At 40.4% G+C, this 26,344-nt stretch overlaps 1 protein-coding gene across 2 annotated transcripts in view; it reads right to left on the reverse strand.

Moving 5' to 3' along the window:
* Positions 1-2,890: 2,890 nt before the first annotated feature.
* smyd1 (SET and MYND domain containing 1) overlaps positions 2,891-26,344 on the reverse strand; it is a 44,431-nt gene continuing 20,977 nt past the window's right edge. Inside the window, exons 3-10 of one of the 2 annotated variants that reach the window (XM_003222368.4) lie at positions 25,672-25,885; positions 23,262-23,392; positions 21,069-21,107; positions 14,865-15,054; positions 8,479-8,571; positions 7,368-7,531; positions 5,947-6,115; positions 2,891-3,298 (exon numbers count right to left, since the gene is read on the reverse strand). In XM_003222368.4, the coding sequence (XP_003222416.1) occupies positions 3,140-3,298; positions 5,947-6,115; positions 7,368-7,531; positions 8,479-8,571; positions 14,865-15,054; positions 21,069-21,107; positions 23,262-23,392; positions 25,672-25,885 (1,159 nt within the window). In that variant the 3' untranslated portion in view covers positions 2,891-3,139. The remainder of the gene's footprint in view (positions 3,299-5,946; positions 6,116-7,367; positions 7,532-8,478; positions 8,572-14,864; positions 15,055-21,068; positions 21,108-23,261; positions 23,393-25,671; positions 25,886-26,344) is intronic. The other variant, XM_003222367.4, reaches the window with a different exon arrangement.

Here is a 26,344-nt window from a genome sequence, read left to right on the forward strand (position 1 = left end):
AATTAACAGCTGTTTGGAAGTGTAGGAGATGAGATCCAAAACATCTGGGAACCACTGCTCTAGATCCTTCAATATGATTCCATAGTCATCTTCTGATGGAAGTTGACCATAGTCATGCTGGAAGAACTAGACATTTCTAGGAACATATTCTCTTAGGTTGAAACATTTCTTTATGCATGGTGTTTTACTTTCATGGGGCTCCTGTGCCCCTAACCCCAGCGAATGTGGAGGGCTGACAGTATTCTCAGCAACTAGTTGAGCCAGTCTCACCACTGAAACATTGTATAGAGCAGTTTTGCAGTATGTTATTTTACTGCGTTTTATTTATTAAATGAATTTAAAAATTAAAGTAAATTAAACAAATCTCACTTTTCTCTCAAGTGAAATCCAAGGCAGAAGTTGAGATACAAAAGGAAAGGGATTGTGCTCAACCAGCCCTCTCCATTTTAAAAAAAGCATAACACAAACATACATAGGAGAAGAGGAGAGGACTGTTTCAAATATATTGCTATTTAATTTGAGTCTTGCTATTGGAAGAAAGGCAGAATATAAATGAATAAAATAGTGATATGTCAAGTTATAATCCCATGTTAGATGGGGACTATTGGACTATTGGAATTGCCATCACATTTGAATGCCATCACATTGGGGAAGGCAGGCATACACTGCAACAATTGCTTATTTTTGTAGCCAGTTGTTTGCATGAAGTAGCTGTATAATAGGGTGTGAATTTTGTTTCCTCCATTTCCTTCAGTACTTCGGGAGCCCTTAACAGTAAGGGCCCTCCTAGTATGAAAACCCACCCGACAAAAAAGCAAGCACGAGCCAATCTCAGCTCCTCTTCCCCTATTTGGCATCTCAGTCAAATCTTTTTTTCCTTTATTTTCCTGATTCTTTGTATTTAGTGGGATTGACTGGGAATTGGGAACCTGAGGAATGATGGGTGGGGTGTGTGTGCATGCAGTTTGAGGGCTTGAAGACTGAGACTCGCCCTTTTACCTTCTTTCTTCCCTTCCCTTCCTCTCCTTCAGAAAATACTTCAAAAAGATAATTAATAGTAATCCTAGCAAACAAAAAGAGAAGCCTACCTTTCCTCTAGAGTAGAAGTAGAAACAGCTTTAAGGAAGTAAAACCAGCAAGCAGAAAGGAGATTGCAGACACTGAAAACGGGATTTTTAAGGTAGTCCAGGGAGCATAGCTCTATTGAGCTATGCTCTTCCTTCCCTGGGCCTCCTTAAAATGCCTCTTGGAAAGCTGCATGACATGCTGGTGCTGTTGAGACTGAGAAAGCACATGCATGTGCCTCTCCTGCAGCCAAGCGCCTCTCCTCTAGAGTAGAAAAAAGCTTTAAGAACAAGAAGCTTCCTTAAAGTGTGCAGCTGTCTGCAGCCAAGAGCCTCTCCTCTAGAGTAGAAAGAGGTAAGAAGCCTCCTTAAAGTGTGTGTGCCTGCCTGTAGCCAAGCACCTCTCTTCTAGAGTAGAAACAAACAGCTTAAATGGGAAGGAGAGCATGGGAAGCCTCCACTACATAATGGGTAGATAGAAAACAGATCTTTCAGCACCCCCAGAGCGAAAACAGATCTACTCTCCTGTATTCAGAACGCTCCCCAAAAATGGATTGGGGGCCCCATCGGAAGCCAGGACATGAAATGGCTCACTGTTTACCCGGATTACACAACACTACTGTATAATATGAACTAGAAATTCAGCAGACAATGCTTTTTCCATAATGGAAATAGACTGATGGATGAAGTCACCAGCCAAATTTCCAGTTGCTGTGTAACTGTTGACACACAGACGGAGCACAAGACAAGGCTAGATTGTATTGAAAGTGGTCGACCATACATTTTCTCCATTCAAGCAATAAGCCATGATCACACATTCCCTTCACAGTATAAACAAGGCGGAATGTTTTCCATTGTGTTCACTTTCTAGTTGTTTCTGGGTTTTGTTTGAAAAGCAAGTAATATTACTCAAGTTATTTACATAAACAAGTCTCCAACACAAGAGTCAAATTCTACCAGGCAAGTTAAGTATGACATTTTCTGACTAAGAAAAATTGCAGTATACTTCCAAATACAAATACCATTAGTATTTGATTTTACTTTCTTTAGTTTCGTAGTCTTTCTTTTTTTAAAATAACTTCACAATCCTTACTGAATCTTAAAAGCACCCATTATGCTCCTGTAGGGATAAGAATTATCTGGTCCTCTAGCTGTTGTTGGATTGCTACTAGCAACCCTAGCCAATAAGGTTAATGATGAAGAGCAATGGCTCTAAACCTGTGGGTCCCCAGGTGTTTTGGCCTACAACTCCCAGAAATCCCAGCCATTTTACCAACTGTTAGGATTTCTGGGAGTTGAAGGCCAAAACATCTAGGGACCCACAGGTCGAGAACCTCTGATGAAGAATGTTGGGAGTTGCAGCCCAACAACATCTGGAAAACATAGTTCTCAACCCTGAGTTAAATGTGTCCGAAAATGATCAAATTCTGTAAAATTCTCACACATAATTAAATTAAGCACAATAAACAGTGCCTTTCCAAAGAAAGCTTGCAACTATTTCACATGAGCACATCAGGTCACTATTTATGCAAGACCATGTGAAATGTAGTCATCAAGCACAAACAGAATCCTGGGACTCCCTTGTTTTATTTTTCCAAGAAACAAAAAAATCAACTGCCTGGGGAGTAAGAACATAAAAAAGTAGTGGTCTGCAATAAGAAAATTGTTGAATCAATCAATATTTTAACATTTTCTTTCCTTTCTTCATTCTTCCACCATGCTATTCCAGGATTGTATCCAATATGTTGCAAAGGAAGATCAAAGTGAGGTTTTTACAAGTGTATGAACCAGGCCACACTGAATGAAACAAATGTTGAAGCTATGCGTGTCACCGTAATGATTTTATTAATAATAATGAATATAGGCATATGTATGCACACATGTGTGTGTAACTCTTTGAAACACTTATAGACCAAGAAGCAGAGCATGTGTCTCTCTGGCGCTGTCTGCTGGAGAGTTAAATCCTCCAATCCAAAATGCCACATTTTCCCTTTGGATTTCACTTTTTCCTGCTCAGATATTGTTCCTGCTTCTAGAATAGGACTATACTTCTCCAGGGTAATCAAGGAGCTTTGTTATTGCTTCTTCTGGAAGATGCCAGGTGAAATCTCATTGGTGGGTTCAGGCAAGACCTGGATCTGCTGGTTCTGCAAAGCCGCCTCTCTCATCTTGTAGTACATAAACTCATTCTGCTGGAACATGCGCAGCTCCATCTCAGTCTGAATCCTCATGGCCTGATTAGACGGAAACAAAGGACCTGTGAGATGTACAAACCAAGATCCCCTCGTTCTTATGATCCCTGAGGACTCAAACTGCAACTGTTTTCAGCCTGTCATCCCACCAGCTATGCATCCTATCTATGTATAGTTATGTACAGAAGAAAGGAATTTTATATAACTCTAGCCGGGCCCCATCCCTTACTGTGGGAAATCTTATACTACCATCTCTCTGACTTCTGAGATTTCATCAAACATAGGCCACATCAAAGTTTGGGATTTACTTTTTATTGTTACAACTCCTGAATAGATGCATTACTATATTTCCAAGCTGTGATTCTTTAATATTCTAGTATAAAAAGGTAAAGGTTTCCCCTGATGTTAAGTCCAGTCATGACCGACTCTGGGGGTTGGTGCTGATCTCCATTTCTAGGCCGAAGAGCCGGCATTGTCCGTAGACACCTCCAAGGTCATGTGGCCGGCATGACTGCATGGAGCGCCGTTACCTTCCCGCCGGAGCGGTACCTATTGATCTACTCACATTTGCATGTTTTTGAACTGCTAGGTTGGCAGGAACTGGGGCTAACAGCGAGCGCTCATTCCGCTCCCGGGATTTGAACCTGGGACCTTTTGGTCCGCAAGTTCAGCAGCTCAGCGCTTTAACACACTGTGCCACCAGAGGCCCCAATTCTAGTATATTCTAGTATAGGGATGTCAAATTTATTTTCATTGAGGGCCACAACCGCCTTCTGGTTGCCTTCAATGGGCCATTGAATATGTGGATACAGAGGATCAACTATAATTATTTTTACATGGCGGTTTGTGCTCTTCGGTTTTTAACCAGTTTGGACCCCTAAGTGTTATTGAATGACAACCATCAGTTTTGATGATCTGCCATGCTGATTGAGGATAATAGGAACAGCATTTGTGGCTCTGAGATTGGGAAAAGGTTAGAAGACATTTTAAAGTCAGACATGATATCCATGAGCCTTGTATATAAATTCAAAACCCACTATTCTGACTAAATAGAACAGACTACAGCCTTCCAGATGTAACTATATCACAATTCCCATCAGCTTTGAGTCTCCTTTACAGTAGCTATGAGTCTTCTCTGTGGAGAGAATAAGCGCGGTTATAAATAAACATGATGATGATGATGATGATTATGTCTAATGTTGAGGACCACATGAATTGTAGTTCAGCATCTGGAGGGTCACAGTGAGATACAGTGAGCCAGATTCAGCCTGTGGGCCTTGAGTTTGAAACGTGTGTTCTCATGTATCTTTGTGCTCACCAGGATGTCTGTGTGTGTAATAATCTCAAGGAGCTGGATTATACCCTAGGATAGTAGTTCCCAATCTTTGGTCCTTGATATTTTAGGAGGGCATCAAATTCCATATGCCCCACTCAGCTTGGCCAGCTGTTAGGAATTCTGGGAGTTGGTCCAAAACACCAGGAAGACCACAAGTTAGGAACAAATAACCAAGAGGGTAGAGCCCAATCGCCGCCTCCTGCAACATCATTTAACCCCAGTCTTCCTCCAATTCCATTTTTTCTTCTCCATACAAAGAGAAAGGAAGTCTACTGATTAGAAATTGCAGGGGTTTTCTCTCCTCCACTTCTCCTTGTATTTCCAAAAGTTAGGAGAACATTTCAAAGACTACAGCTTCATGAAGGGGAGGAACATTTCTGGACCTCCATGTAGCTGGATGGATTCGTCTCACATTTCATCTGTAATGAAAGCTGAAATCTCTCTGGACTCACAAAGTACATTTCCAACACTGATGCCTGCTTCAGCAGATATTCCTGGAAATAATGCAAAACTGAACACCTACTTAAGGTTCCTTCACACTGTCTTATATATTTGTTTTACATCCCATTTTTCTCCCACATAAAACCCAAGGTAGCTTTGAGTATACAGTAGTCTCACTTATCCAAGCTAAACGGCTGGCAAAAGCTTGGATAAGCGAATATCTTGGATAATAAGGAGGGATTAAGGAAAAGCCTATTAAACATCAAATTAGGTTATGATTTTACAAATTAAGCACCAAAACATCATGTTATACAACAAATTTGACAGAAAAAGTAGTTCAAAATGCAATAATGTTATGTTGTAATTACTGTATTTACAAATTTAGCACCAAAATATCATGATATATTGAAAACATTGACTACAAAAATGGCTTGGATAATCCAGGAGCTTGGATAAGCGAGGCTTGGATAAGTGAGACTCTACTGTATTAAAGCAAGAGTAAAACCTATAATTTTTAAATGTACTAAACACTCCATTTACCAATATACATTTAGAACAATCAAAAACACAATGTAACCTATTACATATTCAGAATGAGCATGTGTTACACTATTATAGAATAATATTTTATGTCTCTTCCTAAACTAGAAATCCCAGAACTCCATAGAAAGCTGCCACGGCAGATAAAGTGGAATCACATGGCTATAATTCTATTGTGAAAAAGGGACTTTGGGGTGCTTATGTAGCCTTTCTGGCCCTAAGACACAAGGAACAAGAGCTGCTTACTACAGTAAATGTGCATTCTGAAAAGTGATGTGTATATTATTTGAATGGATGAATCCTTGCAAAATGAACCATTTTTTTCATGCAAGAAGTTTACAGAGACGTTCTCAATTCCTTGGTATCCACCTACCTCTAGATCTTTGGTGATTGGATGTGTTGGGCCATGTGTCACAAGAAGAATAGCGTAAGCTTTGCAAATCATCCCATGCCCTGCTTCAATGAGACCAGCATGCCAATGGGTCACTCCTGCTCTCATAAGAGCCATTCCAAGTTGTGCATTGTTGGGATGGTAAAGCTTCCTGCAAAGTAGAAATGTAGAAGCAACTTTACACTTGCATACCAGGATTTGCAAGTTGTCCATATTCCTTCCTGTACTCCCAGATGAATGAAAGCAATGCTTCAGGAGTGTGTCAAGGTGTTTGGATTTGGAGATGCTCACTCTGGCCTTTCCTCCACCCATTGAATCCCAGTAACAAATTGAAATGTGCACTTATTTCCTACCCCATCCATCCACCCATCATTCCATCCACCATTCCAACCCTGAAGACAACAGGACCAAAACAGATCCAGATCTCTGAGTTGAACAGAATGTAGAGCATCTCTTTCAGGGTTTGTGTAATACATGTATGCCCCTTTCTTCTGTCATGAAAGTCAAAGAAAGTGTTCTCAGACACCCCGATCACACAGACAGTTACTTAGCTTCACCAAGATAGCCACAACATCTTGTGCCTCTAGATCAGTGTTTCTCAACCTGAGGGGGTCACGAGGGGGGTGTCAGAGGGGTCGCCAAAGACCATTAAAAACATATTTCAGAGAAGTTTGGCCCAATTCTTTCATTGGTGGGGTTCAAGGGGCTCTTTGATTGCAGGTGAACTATAAATCCCAGCAACTATAACTCCCAGCTGTCAAGGTCTATTTTCCCCAAACTCCACCAGTGTCCACATTTGGGCATATTGAGTATTCGTGCCAAGTCTGGTCCAGATTCATCATTGTCTGAGTCCACAGTGCTCTCTGGATGTAGGTGAACTACAACTACATGCTTAAGCCAGGAGGACAACCTGAGGATGATCCAGACCCTTGCAAATATTTGTATTTGATATCACTGTATGCTGGTTTTATATCTGTGAGCCGCCCCGAGTCCCTCTGGGGAGATGGTGGCGGGGTACAAAAATAAAATAATAATAATAATAATTATTATTATTATTATTATTGCTGTCCCCTCCCGGCTCCACCCTCTTACAGGCCCTCTCTCTTCTAGTCTGGCCATCTCGGTCAGGCCCACAATGTGGCCCCAAGGCAAAAAAAAGTTTGCCAATGCCTGATATAAATACACAAACACTCGTATCCCATAATTGATATTTTTGTTATATATTAATAATAAGAATTAATAGCGATATTACTAAACAGGAGAAGGAATCCTGGTATCCAGATCTTTTTGGCTTACAACTTCTATAAGTCTGAAATCAAAGTTTATGGGAGTTGTGTTTCAAAACATCTGGAGGTACCAGGCTGCTTATTCCGGTTATGTAGCACATGACTTAGGTTGCGTACAAGTAGCCATCCGCCATTCGTTTTGAGTATCCAGCTGCCTCATCAACGTGCTGGAGGTAAGAGAGGACTTCTGACAAAATGCTCAGGATCCGGAGCATGTAAATGTTGGTGTCTCCTAGCACTGGTTCCTGCTTTTCTAGACATGCTCGACACAGCTTTACAACCTAAGAACAAAACAGATGAAAATCAGAGCTTGACACAATGGTCCATCTCTGCAATACTTAGATGTGACAGCGCAAGAAATGGCAAGGGTACTGAAGATCAATGGGTGTCCTCTTTTAGAATCAGAAAAGGGCAAAAGGTAAGTAACATCAGAACATAAATTAATAAAAAGAAAAAAATGTATTACAAAAAAAAGCCCAGGATGGTCGTCAATAGAATTAAAAATTGCTGGTATGCATTTTATTGTCATAATTTTCTAGGATCATCGTGATAACAAAACCCATGGATTTTATTCCGATCTCTCCAAAAATGGTTTAGGAAAGAGACAGATATACTAATGCAAGAAGACTGGCTGATGAAAATATGTGAATTAGCTGAGATGGACACATTGACAATGTTGATTAAGGAGAAATCCTCGACTCAATTCAAAAAAGACTGAAACATATTTATTTATTTAATACAGCAAAGAGGGAAACAATCTTCTGGTTTTCTGATATAAAAGAGTGTTATTAAAAGTAGAAAGGTAGAAATAGTTATATTTAAAGGGACTTAACAAATAAGAGGTTTAAATCAACAGGTAACGAGTGGGAGGCTTGTAGATTAGTTTAGTAGGTGTTTGTTTAGAATGTGTATAAGTTGTATGTTCTAGATAGAGGTGTGTTACTTGCATTTGTATATAATAAAAATTGTTTTGTTTTCTACGATAGTGGTTATTTTGCTTTGTTCCTCTTTGTACTCTTAATTTTGTTTCACGTTGTTGTATTTTGTAAGTATGTGTGATTTCCAGTCCATGGAAACAGCAGAGTTAGTTCAAACATACTGTATGGTGCAGTCCATTTCAGAAAATAGCTGTGAATCACGTGTTAATAATCATAAAGCTGTAAAGTAACATTGGCATAGGGTAGGACTGTGTACTCACTCAAAATATTGGAAAGGCATCATGACTTACTTCTTTGTATAACCCTTCGGAACGAGCTTTGTCAATTTTTTCTATTGCTTCTTTGGAGAACTGAATGACATCTTTCACTACTTCTGGGGATGGCTAAAAGAGGCAAATGGAAACAATTAGCCTGTGCTTCCTTATCCGTGTCAGGCAGCTTAAAGAGCATCAATTTGGCAATCCAAGTTATCATCTTATCATCATAGCATAAGGGAGAAAATGGCCAACAACAGCAGTGGGGACAGTGCCATTCTCCCGTTACAACAACTTGAAGGTGAGTTTTAGCTTGACGTTCCACAACCATAGTCCTGGTCCCACTCTGATCCCCCTCCTAATATTCTGTGCGTTGTTTAAGCATGCCTGAATTACCTAAATCTTGACTTTAAGGATATATATATGCATGTTATCTGGATCCATTAAAAATGGTTCAAAAGTCATTACAAAACTGGCAGAGGGGTGCTGCCGCTTAATTACTAAAGTGTTTCTAAATTATACGAGGGCTATCCAGAAAATATGTGACGTTTTGGAATTAAAAATTAATGAAGTATAGGATAAAATATTTATTATATGCAGTTAAAAGCCATACTTCAGTAGTACCTTTAAACATAGTACCCATTCAAAATTAGGCCCTTTTCAGAACTATTAATGAGTTTGCAAACTTTCTTCCCTTTGCAGTTTCCCGCCGCGTCCAGAAGCTCAGCCAGCTGAAGAATGAATGCAGGAGGGAGGAGGAAACAAATCACCCGCTCGCTCTCGCTTCTTTTCAAACAGCCAGAATCGGCCAGGGCTTCGTGGCTGTTTCTCCTCGGAAGGAGAGGTAAACCCGCGTGTGGAGGAAAGCGGTGTAGCCTCCGAGGAGAAACAGCCACGAAGCCTTGGCCGATTCTGGCTGTTTGAAAAGAAGCGAGAGCGAGCGGGTGATTTGTTTCCTCCTCCCTCCTGCATTCATTCTTCAGCTGGCTGAGCTTCTGGACGCGGCGGGAAACTGCAAAGGGAAGAAAGTTTGCAAACTCATTAATAGTTCTGAAAAGGGCCTAATTTTGAATGGGTACTATGTTTAAAGGTACTACTGAAGTATGGCTTTTAACTGCATATAATAAATATTTTATCCTATACTTCATTAATTTTTAATTCCAAAACGTCACATATTTTCTGGATAGCCCTCGTATTTTGTGAAAAATTTGTTACTATAATGAGAGTAACAAAATTCCATTACTATTTCGTTATAGTATAATTACTTTAATTGGGGAAACTTCAAGGACTCCTTTCTCCCTCACTTTTAAAGCTATTGGAGTGAAACGTGCTACGGTGGTAGAACACATTTATTCCTGTTAGCCCACCAAATTTCAGAACATTTCACTTATCCACAGGAAAAAAATTTAAATTTTATAAACAACAATTTTTTTTAAAAAAACTACAAGACCTATCTACTTGAATTTTATACACAATGCACAAGATAACCAGGGCATCAATCCCCAGAATTTTCAAAAAGATTCACACATCTACAGATTTTTGGGGATTTTAAAAAGTTTAGACAAAAACAATTTATCCCCCCAAAATGCGACAACAGCAATTCTATTGAATGTCTGTCTGTCTTTATAACACACAACCACACAACTTCAACTTAGCACAGAGTTATACTATTACTTGCTTACTTAAGTCCTCTTTGCAGATTCATTAATTTTATTTATTATTATTAGACTGACTCTAAACAACTGGTTGCAGCAGCCCTCATTGGGTCCTTCTGATGCTGAACATTGCATTCTGGGAAATGTAGTTTAGGGAAGGGCTTTTTGCATTCTCTGCCATGGGGTCCTCGCCTTCCCAAACTATATTCGAGATGGCTGTGTTCTCTTGGCTTTACCAAAGTTGCTTAATGATTATACTGAAAATTAAACTGATCTTGGTAGGCATCCGAATGTTACAGAATCTTAACAAAAATGATTGGTGAGTGTTTTGATTCTTAAATTCACCACTACTGCCTTTTCTGCATGTTTCTAATATTGATTTGTTAGCACAAATTTATGAATTTGATCCAAAATACGAATTAAAAACAAAATTATGCAGACTACTCACACACACACACACACACTATGTGTGTGTGTGTGTGTATAACACATGCATACATGTTATCTTTTTGATAAATCCATATACAGTGTACAAATGCCAATTACATCATGAGAGTCTTCTTTCAAGCCTCATCTGAAAATCCTGAATGACAATCCTATTGATGCTACGAAGTACCTTATAAGCCACAGTTACAAGGATGCAACTAATTTTAGTGCAGAAGTATTATTTAAATTGTATGTGTGTAGATAGGAGACCACTGGTTGTCCTGGAAACTTATTTGGGATCAGAATCATAATTGTCAGTACTCATTTTCTGTCTATATATGTGATTAAGCTTTCATTTGGGAAACAGCTTTGCATTCACCCCTTGAGATTTCAGAAAGCAGGGAATGGTGACTCCAATTTCAGAAGCGCTGTCAACCTCTTCTGGTTCTTTTCCCTGAAGTCTATTAGAGCTATCCAAGGTGCTGAACGAAATTATAGTTTCAGCAATCTGGAAAGATCCTTCAAAGCAGTGGTTCTCAATCTGGGGTCCCCAGATGTTTTTGGCCTACAACTCCCAGAAATCCCAGCCAGTTTACCAGCTGTTAGGATTTCTGGGAGTTGAAGGCCAAAACATCTGGGGACCCCGGGTCCATGGGTCCATGTTGTGCTATATGAGAAAACCCTTTAAGAACATCTGGCAGCTTCCTTATGGACAGAGTAGGAATTCAGCAGATTGATGCATGTATTGCCAGCACAACCTCTTCACTCCAACTTGCCCTTTCCAAATTTTCCTTTGCAATGAAGATGCAGAATGCTGGGGGCTGTTTCTGTCTGTTTGCATGCCATAGGGATGTTGATTTGTTCATGTTTTCTTTCTAGATGATTGGTTGTCCTGGAGGTCTATTCTGATATCAGAATAATGATCATCATACTCCTAGGCCCTTTCTACACTGCCGTATAAAACCAGATTATCTGCTTTGAACTCAATTATATAGCAGTGTACAGTGTTCCCTCACTACTTCGCGGTTCACTTTTCGCAGATTCGCTGTTTCGCGGTTTTTCAATAAACTCTAAAAGACTATTATAAATTATAAAAAATTACAATTTACAGCCTAAGGAAGAGAGGAAGGAGAAGCCAAAGGAGCCCAAGCAGCAACGGGAGGAGAAGGAGGCGATTTATCAGCACACGATTGGTTGATAAAGACTTAAAATAGTGTATTGCTATTAAAATAATGTATAAATATTAAAATAAATATAGCGTCCCTATTTCGCGGATTTTCATTTATTGCGGGTGGTCTTGGAACCTAACCCCAGCAATAAGTGAGGGAACACTGTATTTATTTATTATTTATTTACCCTATTTATACCATGCCTTTCTCACCCCGAAGAACACTCAAGGTGTAGACTCATATAATCCAGTTGCAAGCAGATAATGCGGATTATCTGATTTGATAATCTGGATTGTATAGCAGTGTAGAAGGGGCCCTAGAGATTCCCAGAGAAATTTTCTCTTAGGTAAAGGATAGGATTCAGTATCTCAGATAGCTAAAGTTTTTCATCCTATTGACATGGAAGCAATGAATACCCCCATCCTTAATTTTCTGCAATGCATAGGATTCCCTCACCAAATAATTCAACAGAGAAAAGGTTCAATAAAGGGAGACATTATGTAAACATAGCTCTAGATGTATTTCATTGGAGGCTGCAGCTATAGGCACAGAGTCATTTATGGAAAAAGTACACACACATTATTGGAGATCATCAACAAATTTAGAAGGGTGTCAGGCTTTAAAATCAATAAGGAGAAATCTGTTTTTCCAACCAAAAATTTATCTAATAGCGATACGGCTGACCTAGAGAAATTATCTAATTGTAAGTTAGTGCCAAAAGTAAAATATCTTGGACTATGGTTAACTAATAAAAATAGTAAACTCTATCTAAATAACTATAACAAAACGTGGAAGGAGATAAAAAGAGACCTTGAAAATTGGCAATGACTCCAATTTACTTGGTTAGGGAGGATTGCAGTGATCAAAATGATGGTATTACCCAAAATGTTGTTTTTGTTTCAAAATTTTCCAATTATCAAGGGGGTAAAGGTGTTTGAAAACTGGAAGAAGGATGTGGTTAAATTCACGTGGAATGGAAGAAAAGCCAGAATTGCCTATAGGAATCTTATTGATGTGAATGACAGAGGGGGCCTGGCATTCCCAGATCTCAGATATTACGAAGCCACAAATTTTAGCTGGCTAAAGGACTGGATTAAATTGGACAACAAAAAATTACTTAAGTTAGAGGGATGCAATTTAAAATATGGTTGGCATGCTTATTTATGGGATTAAAAGGACAAGGTGAACAAAGAATTTAAAGGATATATATATATATATATATATATGGTGGTGAAGTGTGTTAAAGCGCTGAGCTGCTGAACTTGCAGACCAAAAGGTCCCAGGTTCAAATCTGGGGAGCGGAGTGAGCGCCTGCTGTTAGCTCCAGCTTCTGCCAACCTAGCAGTTCGACAACATGCAAATGTGAGTAGATCAATAGGTACCGCTCCAGCGGGAAGGTAACGGCACTCCATGCAGTCATGCTGGCCACATGACCTTGGAGGTGTCTATGGACAACGCCGGCTCTTCGGCTTAGAAATGGAGATGAGCACCAACCCCCAGAGTCAGTCACGACTGGACTTAACGTCAGGGGAAAACCTTTACCTTTGCCTTATAATAATATCCAGACTTTTAGCAACATGGAAAAGGTATAAGAAAGGGATAGAGCCCAAAACCCCTCTGTGGCTGTGCCCATTGGAAGCAGTCTTGAGACCAGCTATATGGAAAAGGGTATTGCTTAAAATAATTCAAATCCCTAACCCAGGGGTCCCCAAAGTACGGCCCGCGGGCCACATCCGGCCCATCGGAGCCATTTATCCGGCCCCCGCGGTGGTGGCTCCTTCCTCCTCCGCCAAGAAAGGTGCGTGTAGTGTGGAGAAGGAGGAAAAGGCACATGCCTTTCTTATCTCCATCGCCCCACAGGCACTTTTCCCACTGCCGCTGCTGAGGAAGGGCCGCACGGGGCGAGGAAAAGGTGTGCAGCTTTCCTCCCTCACCCCAGGGGCAGCTTTCCCACCATCGAGGAAGGGCTGCACGGGGGGAGGAAAGGGCATTCCTCCCCCGCTGCGTGGGGCGCTTTCCCGCTGCCGCTGCTGAGGGAGGCAGCGGGAAAGGTGAGCGCAGGGTGAGGGAGGAAAGGTGCATGGCTTTTCCTCGCCCTGCACTCACCTTTCCCGCTGCTGCCGCCGAGGAAGAGCTGCACGAGGCGAGGAAAAGGCATGTGACTTTCCTCCCTCACCTCGTGGGCAGCTTTCCCGCTGCCGCCCTCGAGGAAGGCAGTGGGAAAGGTGCGCGTGAGGTGAGAGAAGTGAGAAAGGCGCACGCCATTTCCTCGTCACGCACGCAACTTTCCCGCTGTCGAGGAAGGGCCTCACGGGGCGAGGAAAAGGCGTGGGCCTTTCCTCCTTTCCTCCTCGCTACCGCTGAGGAAGGCCTGCACAGAACGAGAGAGGAGGGAAAGATGCGTGCCTTTCCTGCCTCCTCGCTCACCTCGCACACTCCTTTTCCTCCTCCTCCCTCACCTGGTATGCGCCTTCCTGCAATGGAGGAGGCGAAACAACAATAGAGGCATGCCTGTGGTAAAAGGTAGAGGGCTCCCGTTTTATCTTGCCACACAGACTCCCTCCTTTGCAGCCCTGTCGTAGATTCATTTTTCTTGAAGGCTAGCAATTTCTTCCAACCCTGATTTTTAGTGTATTATTATTGTTGTTGTTGTTGTTGTTGGTCAGGGGTGCTTTATGTTTTGGTTCACAAAGGGAGAAAGGGGTTGGACTCTATGGCCCAAGGGGTCTCTTCCAACCATGTTTATTATGGTGGTGGTGTTGTTGTTGTTGTTATTGGGTGGCTATCTGTCAGGGGTGCTTTGATTATGATGTGATGCACAAAAGCAAAAGGGGGAGGGAGCAGATGTCCCAAGGGGTCTCTTCCAACCCTCTTTATTATTTTGATGATGATGATGATGATGATTATTATTATTATTATTATTAACATTGAGACTGTATTTGTTCCTTTTTTGTTTTTGTTTTTACTTCAAAATAAGATATGTGCAGTACGCATAGGAATTTGTTCATAGCTTTTTTTTAAAAAAAACTATAATCCGGCCCTCCAATGGTCTGAGGGACCGTGAACTGGCCCCCTGTTAAAAAAGTTTGGGGACCCCTGCCCTAACCAATACAAGGTATGCACCATTGGTAATTTCTGGAATAAACATGTTGTCTTCAAGCTAAACACATACCTTTTCTTCTTCTTTCACTGCCAACATCAGATCATCTTTGATTCCTTTCTGACAATGTTCGCAGGTGCAGTCAAAATAATATTGCTTTTTCAACTGCTGCCTTCTGTCTTCACACACATTGAGGAAGTCCACATAAGAAACGGTCAGCTCTTCCCCTATGGAGATTTTCCCCAATGCACGCAGCTCTATCCTGGGGAAAGGGCAACAAAAATGGGAAACATAATCAAAAGAGTATGTGCAAGCACATGCACACACATTTACCACACATACACACCATGCCATGCTGTCCATCTACAGTTATGCATTTTGCAAGATCTGCAAGCTGATCATCATTTGGAACATTATTGCACATTGGTGGTAGAACTGGTATGAGGCTCCTCAGCCACAATTTTCAAAAAACAGGGAACTCCCATTTTTGACAGCTGAAATCACTTTGAATCTGTGTTCAAAGTGTTTTAGGGTTTTTTTAGTAATCCAAAAGGCATTCATCAGTGAGTTTGGGGACTGTCATGTGTCATTGTGGGCATCACTTTGAACGGTTTCATTTCCCCAAGGCTATAGCACTAATCCTTTTCCTTCTGGTGATTAGGCTGTTTTCTTTTGTCCTGTTCATTCCCTTTTTATTCAATTCACAAAATCGTGCAATTTCACTGCTAATTCCAGGCATTGAGAGGATTTTCCTCTTTATTAGGGATTCCCGTACTGTTTGCTAGCTTTCCTTTCCTTTTTTCTTTTTTTGGAAACAGTCAATGAAATGTGTTGGGATCAAACTGCTGCAAACTCCAGCCTGAGCTGGTTTGACAAGAAATAGACCACTCCTTTGCCAAATACACAAATCAGGGGAAAGTTTGTAATTGCAAAATACTTATTTTCTTTTTTATTAATTGGAATCATCCGTTTTGCAAACCAGCAAGGTACTGAAAACTACTAGCCTGTGCAGGTTTGACAATGAGAAGTAGCCCTCTCCCTTGAAGAATACATAAAAAAGGGAAAGACTAGCAATTGCAAAAGGCATACAGTAGAGTCTCACTTATCCAACATTCGCTTATCCAACATTCTGGATTATCCAACACATTTTTGTAGTCAATGTTTTCAATACATCATGATATTTTGGTGCTAAATTTGTAAATACAATAATTACTACATAACGTTACTGCGTATTGAACTACCCTTTCTGTCAAATTTGTTGTATAACATGATGTTTTGGTGCTTAATTTGTAAAATCATAACCTAATTTGATGTTTAATAGACTTTTCCTTGATCCCTCCTTATTATCCCACATATTCGCTTATCCAACGTTCTGCCGGCCTGTTTATATTGGATAAGTGAGACTCTACTGTATTTCCTTTTTTATTTATATTTGAAGTGTCTAAAGGGACGGTGCTTGTGAACTTTATAGAAGTATTTAATTTTAAAGCTTCAGTTTCATGAGATTTTAAATGAACTTACATAATTGTACAATTCTTCTGGTGGAAAAGGTGAGAGTATGGATGAACAAAAGCAATGCACAGATTGGGAAGAAATAAATCCCAGCAGGTTTGATAAGCTCAGTAGGTAAATGTAAAAGTTTTCCCCTGACATTAAGTCTAGTTGTGTCCAATTCTGGGGGTTGGTGCTCATCTCCATTTCTAAGCCAAAGAGCCAGTGTTGTCCATAGACGCCTCCTAGGTCATGTGGCCGGCATGACTGCATGGAGCGCCGTTACTTTCCCGCCAGAGCAGTATCTATTGATCAACTCACATTTGCATGTTTTTGAACTGCTAGGTTGGCAGAAGCTGGGGCTAACAGCCGGAGCTCACCACTCCCTGGATTCAAACCGCCAACCTTTCGGTCAGCAAGTTCAGCTGTTCAGCAGTTTAATCTGCTGCACCACCGAGGGCTCCATGAGAAGTTCAGTGCTTACTAATTCCTTCAAGTGATTGGGGAACAAATTGGTGCAATAAGACGAGTGATTATCCTGGCACACTTCTAGGATAGTTCCAATCCTAGATGGGTTTGTGAGAACACACATTTTTAGTGCCTTGAGTGGTGATGTCCTTGGTTGATACAGTGAATCATGGCTGCTATCATTTCAAATTCACTTCTATGACCATTTAACTAGCCCTGCAGAAAAAAATGCAATGCAAAGTTGCAGGATGGACGATGCCTGGCTCAATGACAATACATGTGAAAAAGATCTTGAAAACTAACAAAATGAATTTCGAAAAGGACAAATGTAAGATAGTACACATAGGAAGAAAAAATAAAATGCAAAGATACAGAATAGGCGATGCCTGGCTCAACAACAGTCCATGTGTTTAGTCTTCGTGGACAACAAGTTGAACATGGTGGGCCAACAGTGTGATGCAGCAGCATAAAAAGCCAATGGAGTTTTTGGCTGCATCAAAAGGAGTATAGTGTCTAGATCAAAGGAATCCTCTCTATTCCGCTTTGGTCAGACCTCACCTGGAATACTGTGTCCAATTCTGGGCACCACAGTTCAAAAGAGGCATTGACAAGCTGGAAGGCGTACAACTTGCAATGGAAGGAGAGCAACTAAAATGATCAAAGGTCATCCCTATGAGAAGCGTCTTAAAGTACTGGGCATGTTCATTCTGCAGAAGAGAAGGTTGAGAAGAGACATGATAGCCATGTATAAATATGCGAAAGGATGCCATAAGGAAGCGGGAACAGGCTTGTTTTCTGTTGTCCTGGAAACTAGGACTCAGAACAAAGGGTTCAAATTACAGGAAAGGAGATTCCACCTAAACTTTAGGTAGAACTTCCTGACTGTAAGAGCTGTTCAGCAGTGGAATTCATCCTTGGAGTGTGGTAGCTCTTTCCTTGGAGACTTTTAAAGGGAGGCATTTTCAAATTGGTTTGAAAACTGAGGTGCATATTAGATTTGATGATGCATTAGACTCAAGTAAATATGGGTACTTTTCAAAAGTCAAAAGATTTTATAATAGTTTCCAAGAATAAATAATCGTTCAAGTCTGTCTGCCCCTTACTCTTCTCACTTTAAAATGGGAAACAACTATCCGGTGGCATGTTCTTTGCTTGTTTGCTTGCTCCTTTCCCTGCCTGACTAGCATTTCCACACCCAGGCCTCTTCTACACTGTCCTTCTATCCCAAAATCTGATCCCAGGTTATCTGATTTGAACTGGATTATATCATTCTCCACTGCAATATAATCTGAGATAAAAAGATAATCTGGGATCAGATCGTGGGTGTAGAAAGGGCCGCAGAAATGATGTTTCTGATCACATAATTTCAAGCTGCAGAGTATGGAGCTGGGCAACCGACTGATCCATTCGCATCCAAGTTACAATTTTAGTGAAGCTGGGACTTCCAAAGACAAAGCATAATGATCTTGTATGTGTGTTTGTGGTTTATTTTAAGAGATGCTGCTGCCACAACAACTCTCACATTTCCCTGTTTTCCTGAATTGATTCCCCCATGCCAAATTGTAAGGTGTTTCCCATGGCAAAGTGAAGGTGTCTTTTCATGACTGTGAAATTCAGATTCACCATCTTTACAAAATAATGCCTCCTGTAGAAAATATTTGCTTCATTACTAGTCTAAACCAGTTCTGGATTCAGAGGCTTGATCCTGCTCTTTATTCAGAATGATCCTCAGATAATCAAATCCTCTCAACCAAATGCATTTATATTTCAGCCGATCATTCATTTAACCATGCCAGCTATACACATTCTAGCATACATGTCAAACGGCCAAGAGGAAAAATACAGCCCCACAATTTGTGGTCACCAAAATAAACATATATATAAACAAGACTTTAAATGAAGAAATGTAATGGCTAGAACTTATTGTACATAGAAACAGAAAAATGCATGCACATTAAAGCAATCCAGACTAAATTGGATGAATCGTAATTATTCCCAATAGCAAAAACTACATAATTTCAGTTTACAAAATGAGAATAAAAAACTTGTTTTGAATATGAAACTTCCAAGACCATGGTAGGTGGGGCATTTGGGGAGCTTTAGCAATTTTTTTTCAAACTTTGCATGTTGCACAAGAGAACCATGATTGAATTATCCAGCTTTTCAAAGCAGTCTTAAGAAGATGAAGTGGATCATCAGTGTAGTAGTGTTGGAGGGGAAGGTTTAATCATATCTTTCTCCCTGTTTCTTCAATTGTATGCACCAGCTGTATATTTCTGGTTGTTAATTTCTACCCATCGTGTTCATTTTCCCAGTGGGGCTAAGAGCAGCTGCGTGGGAGTGTATGCTTTTAACTAGGGAATGGATGAGCAACCCCTTTCTTTCACTGTCCAAATCCACTCGCCATCCTTCTCCTCTCCAAGAGACACAGACATTGCCTTCATACTTGGTTAAAAAAAAAAAACCTCAATCTGGATTTTTTGGGCTCTAATGTGTGCAAGGAGCAATAGATATAACCAAAAGTGTGAATTATTACTACTATTAACTATTGTTACTTTCCAGAATCAGTGTGATGAAGAACATTTAAGATGAGTGCATACAAACATAATGGAGAGTAAGTGTTGCGGCACTTTAGAAATGCACACTGCACATTGTCATCAGACATATCTGTTCCTTCTGCATGTTAGACTGCAATGTGACGGTGCTGAATATAGAAGTGATAGTGATTCTCACACTGTGATTCCACGCAGCCTCTACTTCTCATGCATCTTGAATGATGAATTGCTTAAACATATGAGCAAACCCACCTTGGAGGAATATAAGTGCCAAAACCTAACTCAGAATCCATCCGCACTACTACATTAACTATAGCATTTTAATAACGCTTTAGTTGCTATGGCCTCAGCCTATGGTATTCCAAGATGTGTAGTTTGATGAGACATGTAGAAATCTCTATTGTGGGTCAAGCCAAGGTATTTGAGTAATTCAACAAACTACAAATCCCATCATTCTACAGGAAGAAATTAAAGTGGAATCGGTGTTATAATTAATGCAATGTAATGTAAAAAAAAAAACTCTGATGGCGCAGCGGATTAAACCACTGAGCTGCTGAATCTGCTGACCGAAAGGTTGCCGGTTCCAATCCGGGGAGTGGGGTGAGCTCTTGCTGTTAACCCCAGCTTCTGCCAACCTAGCAGTTTGAAAACATGCACATGTGAGTAGATCAATAGGTACCGCTCCGGCAGGAAGGTAATGCCACTCCATGTAGTCATATTGGTCACATGACCTTGGAGGTGTCTACGGACAACGCCGGTTCTTCGGTTTAAAAATGGAGATGAGCACCAACCCCCAGAGTCAGACATGACTAGACTTAATGTCAGGGGAAACCTTTGTCTTTACTTTAGTGTAAATACACGTATCTATGTTTACTTATATCAGAAAGGGAAAAACATATCAGCCGCCCTGTTTTTATGTTTATCTGCATGCGCCTTACATTTTTAATATCAAAGACATATAACAGAAGAATACAAAAACAGTGTTAAGCTCCACCCCATTTCGATAGGAATTAGTCATATATATTTTTAATCCATAACTTTCGCTAGATTACACCCATGGAATTTATACCTACTCTTTCCCAAGTGCCATAAGTGGGTCTGACAAAGAAACTTTGCTTGAAAGCCAAAAATTCAAAAACAGGGACCAGCCTAGCTAAAGGTTACAGCCCTCTGATATTGTACTGCTCCAGTTCAACACCTCTAGATTCCATCATTCCTGATTAATAGTTTTAGAACAAACTATTTATTTGTTGTGTCATTTTAATCATGAATAAATACATAAATTTTAATCAATGCCCAAACGTATTGATTGTTTTAATCCATTTTACTCAATGCAGCCAAAATCAGAGTGGGTAGCATATCAGGCAATCACATATCCGCTACTATTCTAAAAGGTATATTGGATTTATATTGGTTAAACTATTATTATTAGAGAATTCCATGCTATGGTTTCTGCTGAAAGGAAAAGAGCGAAAGATAAGGTTTAACAGCAACCATTAAGGAGTGTGGAGAGGCTTGTCAGAGAAGTAAAAGAATGATGGTTAAAATTAAGGATCAACCTTTTGGGGGGGGAGTGATACAATACAGAGATTACAAAATGAAGGACTGGGTTTAGTGGGATTTTGCTTAGGAACAGTAAGACGACGCACTAATGGAATTTTCTAAAGCTTGATTATTATTGTCTATAGGATTTTGATGTCAGTGCAGGATAAGAGGGGGGAACGGTCAACCGGGGAGTATTATGCTTTCAAGACCAACCCACCTCATCTGTGTGTGGAACATTGACCTTACAGCCTCATGACTGAAAGACAAAAACAGACATCTACAGTTTTACAGAAGTACATTTTTAAAGCAAATGGAATCCATAGATCGAGTATCCCAAATGCTAGCACAAAACAGGGAAGCAATGTGCACAAACCAAAGGGAACAGTGAAGGATGGAGAATCATATTGCAAGTTGGAGGCCTAAACAAGAGCCTGATTAATTCCCTGCCGTTCACTTTTTCATCCACATTTTAAATGCCTCAATTTCTCAATGTCCACTTTATTTTTTCATCCCCAGTATGTTTCATTTGCTGCAAAACTGCATTCAAAGTGCAAAAGTAAATTAACTCAATTATGGAAGGAGTGGGCTGAGGAATCTTGCCTTTCCCAATAGATGCCGGCAAAAGTAAACTTGGCCGGGCTATGGCGCAGCTGGTTAGTAGCCAGCTGCAATAAATCATTACTGACTGAGAGGTCATGAGTTTGAAACCAGCCCGGGTCGGATCGAGTGCCTGATCATTAAATAGCCTAGCTCATTGTTGACCTAAGCAACCAAAAGACAGTTGCATCTGTTGAGTAGGAAATTTAGGTACTGCTTATGTGGGGAGGCTAATTTATGTCACCATAAAAATGTCCAGCAGCGTGCAGAATAATGAGGAAGTACTCCATCAAGGACTCAGTGTCACAGTGGATGATGAAGCAGCATCTCCCCCTGTGGCTGGAATCGAGCATATCTTCATGAAGCCAGAAGCTGGAAAATTTTAAATTGCCTCTGTGTCTCTTTCTGTGTGTTGTATATCTAATGGCATTGAACGTTCGCCATGTATATGTACATTGTGATCCACCCTGAGTACCCTTCGAGGTGAGAAGGGCAGAATATAAATACTGTAACTAACTAAATAAAATAAATAAACTGCTGCAGCCTCTCCTAGCTTTTCATCTGTGAAATGTTGGCGAGCATGAGTTATGCTTTAAGAGGCTTTGTGCATGCTCACCCCTTTGACCTTATACTCAGCAGTAGCCTGCATCTGTCATGAGACCAAGAATACTATGTACAGTACCAGATTCTTTAAACGCCAATCTGGTCCAGTGCTGTATGTCTGTATTTAGAAAGAGCATGGCTCACAACAGTCTCCATCTTGCAAAAGTAAATAGCTTGTGTGACAGGTATCTTGCAGAACCGAACAAAATCATGCTCAAAGTGACCTTTGATGTGTTAGAAATTACATGTAAAACTTTTGGAGGAAGGAGGAATAAGACTATGAATGTAAAACCCAATTTGGTGCCTTCCTTTTGAAGTCAAAGTACCATATATACTGAAGTATAAGTCTAGAAATTTTAGTTAAAAAAATCAACCCCTCAAAAACATCAATTTTTCCACAGGCCAATGTGAATACTGTATGTTAACTTATCAAAAGGGGAACCATCCCTTTCTCCGAGCAGAGAGGTGAAAGGTAAGCGTTTAGTTCATCCCAAGAGAACCTAAATGAAACACTGGCTTATTTTCATGTCTCTGCCATGGCATCGCCTTTGGGGTTTTTGAATACTTGGCAGAAAAATGGTAGCAGCATCCAGGGACGGCTGGTACCCTCAGAAAGTATTAGTGCTTTCCCCTCTCCGTAGAATGGCCTTCGATTTAATCACAGGTCATATCAAAATCCGTAATTTTGATCCCCAAACCTACCCTCAACTTATATATGAAGTAAATTTATACATGAGTATATATGGCAACATTTCCTGAATTCATCTGTCAAAATCCAAGACTATTCTGATGGATTGTTGATGCACCAGATTATTCACTTTGAATACAAACTCCGGCAAGATTCCTAGACACACACACACACCACATTAAATAAATGGAAGCTGAGCAAGAGAAGAGTCATGCTATCACCTAGCTCCCATTTATTTTAATGGGACATACAAAGGAGAACCTTATGGAAGTTCTGCCCTTTGCCATCCTCATGCACATTTTCTTTGGGAAACTATCAGAGAATAATTCTACTGTAATGCTATAAACCAAGAGCAAAGCTGACACAAATTATAGTGACCTTCGCATTAAATATTCTCTGAAAATGTGTTTCCATGCATTTTTAAACATCCATTGATTAAGATTTAGGCAATCTTTCAGCAGAGTTTACTGAAAACCTTGAGAGAAAGTTGTCAAATAAATTCAGGGAAGGAAATTTACTTACTTGCCATTATTGAAGATAACGGTACAGTTGGGCCAACAGTCATGGTTTACCAGGCAAAGGTTGGGAAAGATGCCCACGCCAACTGCTTGCAGGCCCCTTTGGTCACTCAAGGTGAAACCATTACAGTTGATCTGCTCCAACAGAATATAAGAGGGAGATGGATTAGAACATGGTTTTCTCACTCCTGCAGTTAAAATTTGTTCTCTCAGGTGCAACTACTTCACGAAAAGAAATGTAGCTGTCTTCACAACATTCCTCCTCTTCAAGTAGGTATCACGGGCCAAACCAGGTTAATCTGGTTTAGCCCTGAATTTATTATTATTATTATTATTATTATTATTATTATTATTATTATTATTATTATTACCTCACACCTCTGAGGATGCCTGCCACAGATATGGGCAAAACATCAGGAGAGAAAGCTTCTGGAACATAACCATACAGCCCAAAAGACTCACTGTAACCTATTATTATTATTATTATTATTATTATTATTATTATTATTATTATTATATTATGACACAGCAAACAAGATAGATATGCTGGATTTCATATCACAAAATCACAAGTCGAACACTTCCCAAGTGTCTAGGACTGTGTGATGTATTTTCGGATGATGCGCGCAGATCCCAGCAGGGTGGCCTTTTGCAGTTGGCAGATCGTAATTTCGTCAATGTCTATTGTTTCCAAATGCCGGCTGAGATCTTTTGGCACGGCACCCAATGTGCCCATCACCACCGGGACCACCTGCACTGGTTTCTGCCAGAGTCTTTGAAGTTCAATCTTGAGGTCCTGATAGCGGCTGAGTTTTTCCTGTTGTTTTTCGTCAATGCGACTGTCACCTGGGATGGCAACATCAGTGATCCAAACCTTTTTCTTTTCCACAACTGTGATGTCTGGTGTGTTGTGTTCCAGAACTTTGTCAGCCTGGATTCGGAAGTCCCACAGTATCTTTGCGTGCTCATTTTCCAATACTTTTACACGTTTGTGATCCCACCAGTTCTTTGCTGCTGGCAGGTGGTACTTGAGGCATAAGTTCCCATGAATCATTTGGGCCACATAGTTGTGCCTCTGTTTGTAGCCTGTCTGTGCGATTTTCTTACAGCAGCTGAGGAGATGATCAATGGTTTCGTCGGTTTCCTTGCACAGTCTGCATTTTGGGTCATCAGCTGATTTTTCAATCTTGGCCTTAATTGCATTTGTCCTGATGGCTTGCTCCTGGGCTACAAGGATCAGGCCTTCTGTCTCCTTCTTCAGGGTCCCATTCGACCCTGATTATTATTATTATTATTATTATTATTATTATTATTATTATTATTATTATTATTATTATTATTTTGTATAAATTGTTATTGTGCTATAGAAGAAAAAACTACATACAATCTTCAATGATCAAAATGCAAATATTATTTCACCACCTCCCCATGCCCACTTGTGAACCACCACGGGATGAAGAGGTAACAATATTAGTAAATGGTGATAACCTGGGAGGGGAGAAAAAGGGGGGGGGTTGTTTTAAAATGTGCTGTTCTCTTATACATATATAGACATACTATGATGGCATGCCCAAGCCTTTGAGAAACCTATAATATCTAGCTTTACTTGGGGGCTATCAGTATACCTTCTGATAAGATCAAGACCTTTAACACAGAGAGGCACTTCAGGCAAGGTGAAAAGATAACCAAATGAGTTTACTGAAAACAATATGAATAAAGGGTTAACACCACCAGGGACTATTGTAAGATAGCTTTGTAAGATTTTGCTGATTGCAGTCATCTCTCTGGAGTCTTTGAAAGTCCTCTGTCTCTGGTGCAAAGCAATGGTTCACAAGCTGGAGCCCAAAGGCTGTCTCAATCTTCTTTCTTTGTGAAGCCTAAGCTGGTCAAAGGCTTTTGTTGTCTCTGGGACTGGTGGTATAAGAATACTGCTGAATGCAGTGTTTAGTGCTAAGGATGCCTGTTTTGGATTGCTAGGCCTAGGATTTCCAGACAATGTCCAGACAATGTTCTCTAAACACTGTAGCTTTGCTGCAGAAAGAAAACAAGTCTAGCAAGAGGACTCTTTTACAGGCAAATGGACCGAACCAAGTAAGGCTGGCCTCTAGGGGTTTTTTAAGCTCCACCCAAAAATTAATATAAATGGAGGTATCTTCACTATTGGGAAAACCTAAACAGGGGGAACTAAAGCAAAGGAGAGGAAAGGCAGAAGCAAGACTTCACACATGCAAACTAAACCCAAATCTTACACCTACTTGATGAAAATCTAGAAAGGATTCTCAATGCGATAAGATCCACAGCTTCAGTTTTTGTAGTTTGTGCCTTTATTATTATTATTATTATTATTATTATTATTATTATTATTATTATTATTATTATTATTTTGAATAACTTTCTATTGAAGTCAGACCTACCACGCCCAGGATGTGAGAGATGTACTGCATGGCAAACTGCTTGCCGTCATGTGGCCAGAACTCCAGGAAACTCTCCAGGTCAAGCCTCAGCTCTTTCTTCTCCTCTTCTCCAAAATGCTCCACATGGTTCTGCAGGCTATCGATGGAGACGAAACATCCCTCTGTCAGGCCTCCTCCTTCTCTCTCTATTCTCCACATGATTCGGGCAGCCAACCTAATAAGCAAAACGACAACATATTTAACTGCAAGCCTTACTCAGTGCCCTTCATACAATTCCCCTTGCCTCCTATGCGTCTGAAGTGGTGAACTCTCTCTGGGGTTTAGTCCAAATATTAGAAGATCTTTCCAAGGAGCTCAAATCTATCCTGCAAATAAGTTCACTGCCTTAGGAATTCATCACCTGCAATAAAATCAGTGTTTCTACTAGGCTTGTGCATTTGTATGGAATTACTTACCGTTCCATTTGTATGGCCCCATTTCCGTTTCCGTCCGCCGCATATGGAAATAGGTGCCTATAGGAATGGGCTTTTCCATCCAAGATCCAAAGAAAACAAAATATTTTCAGGCCTTGGGTGGCAAAGCGTCAGGCCCTGTGAGCCAGGCCTATGAGCCATCGAGTGCTCTATGCTCATAGGCCCGGCTCATTCAATGCCCCATCAGCCATCAGTTTCAC

The sequence above is a fragment of the Anolis carolinensis genome, chromosome 6 (assembly GCF_035594765.1).
Source record: "Anolis carolinensis isolate JA03-04 chromosome 6, rAnoCar3.1.pri, whole genome shotgun sequence".
NCBI lineage: Eukaryota > Metazoa > Chordata > Lepidosauria > Squamata > Dactyloidae > Anolis > Anolis carolinensis.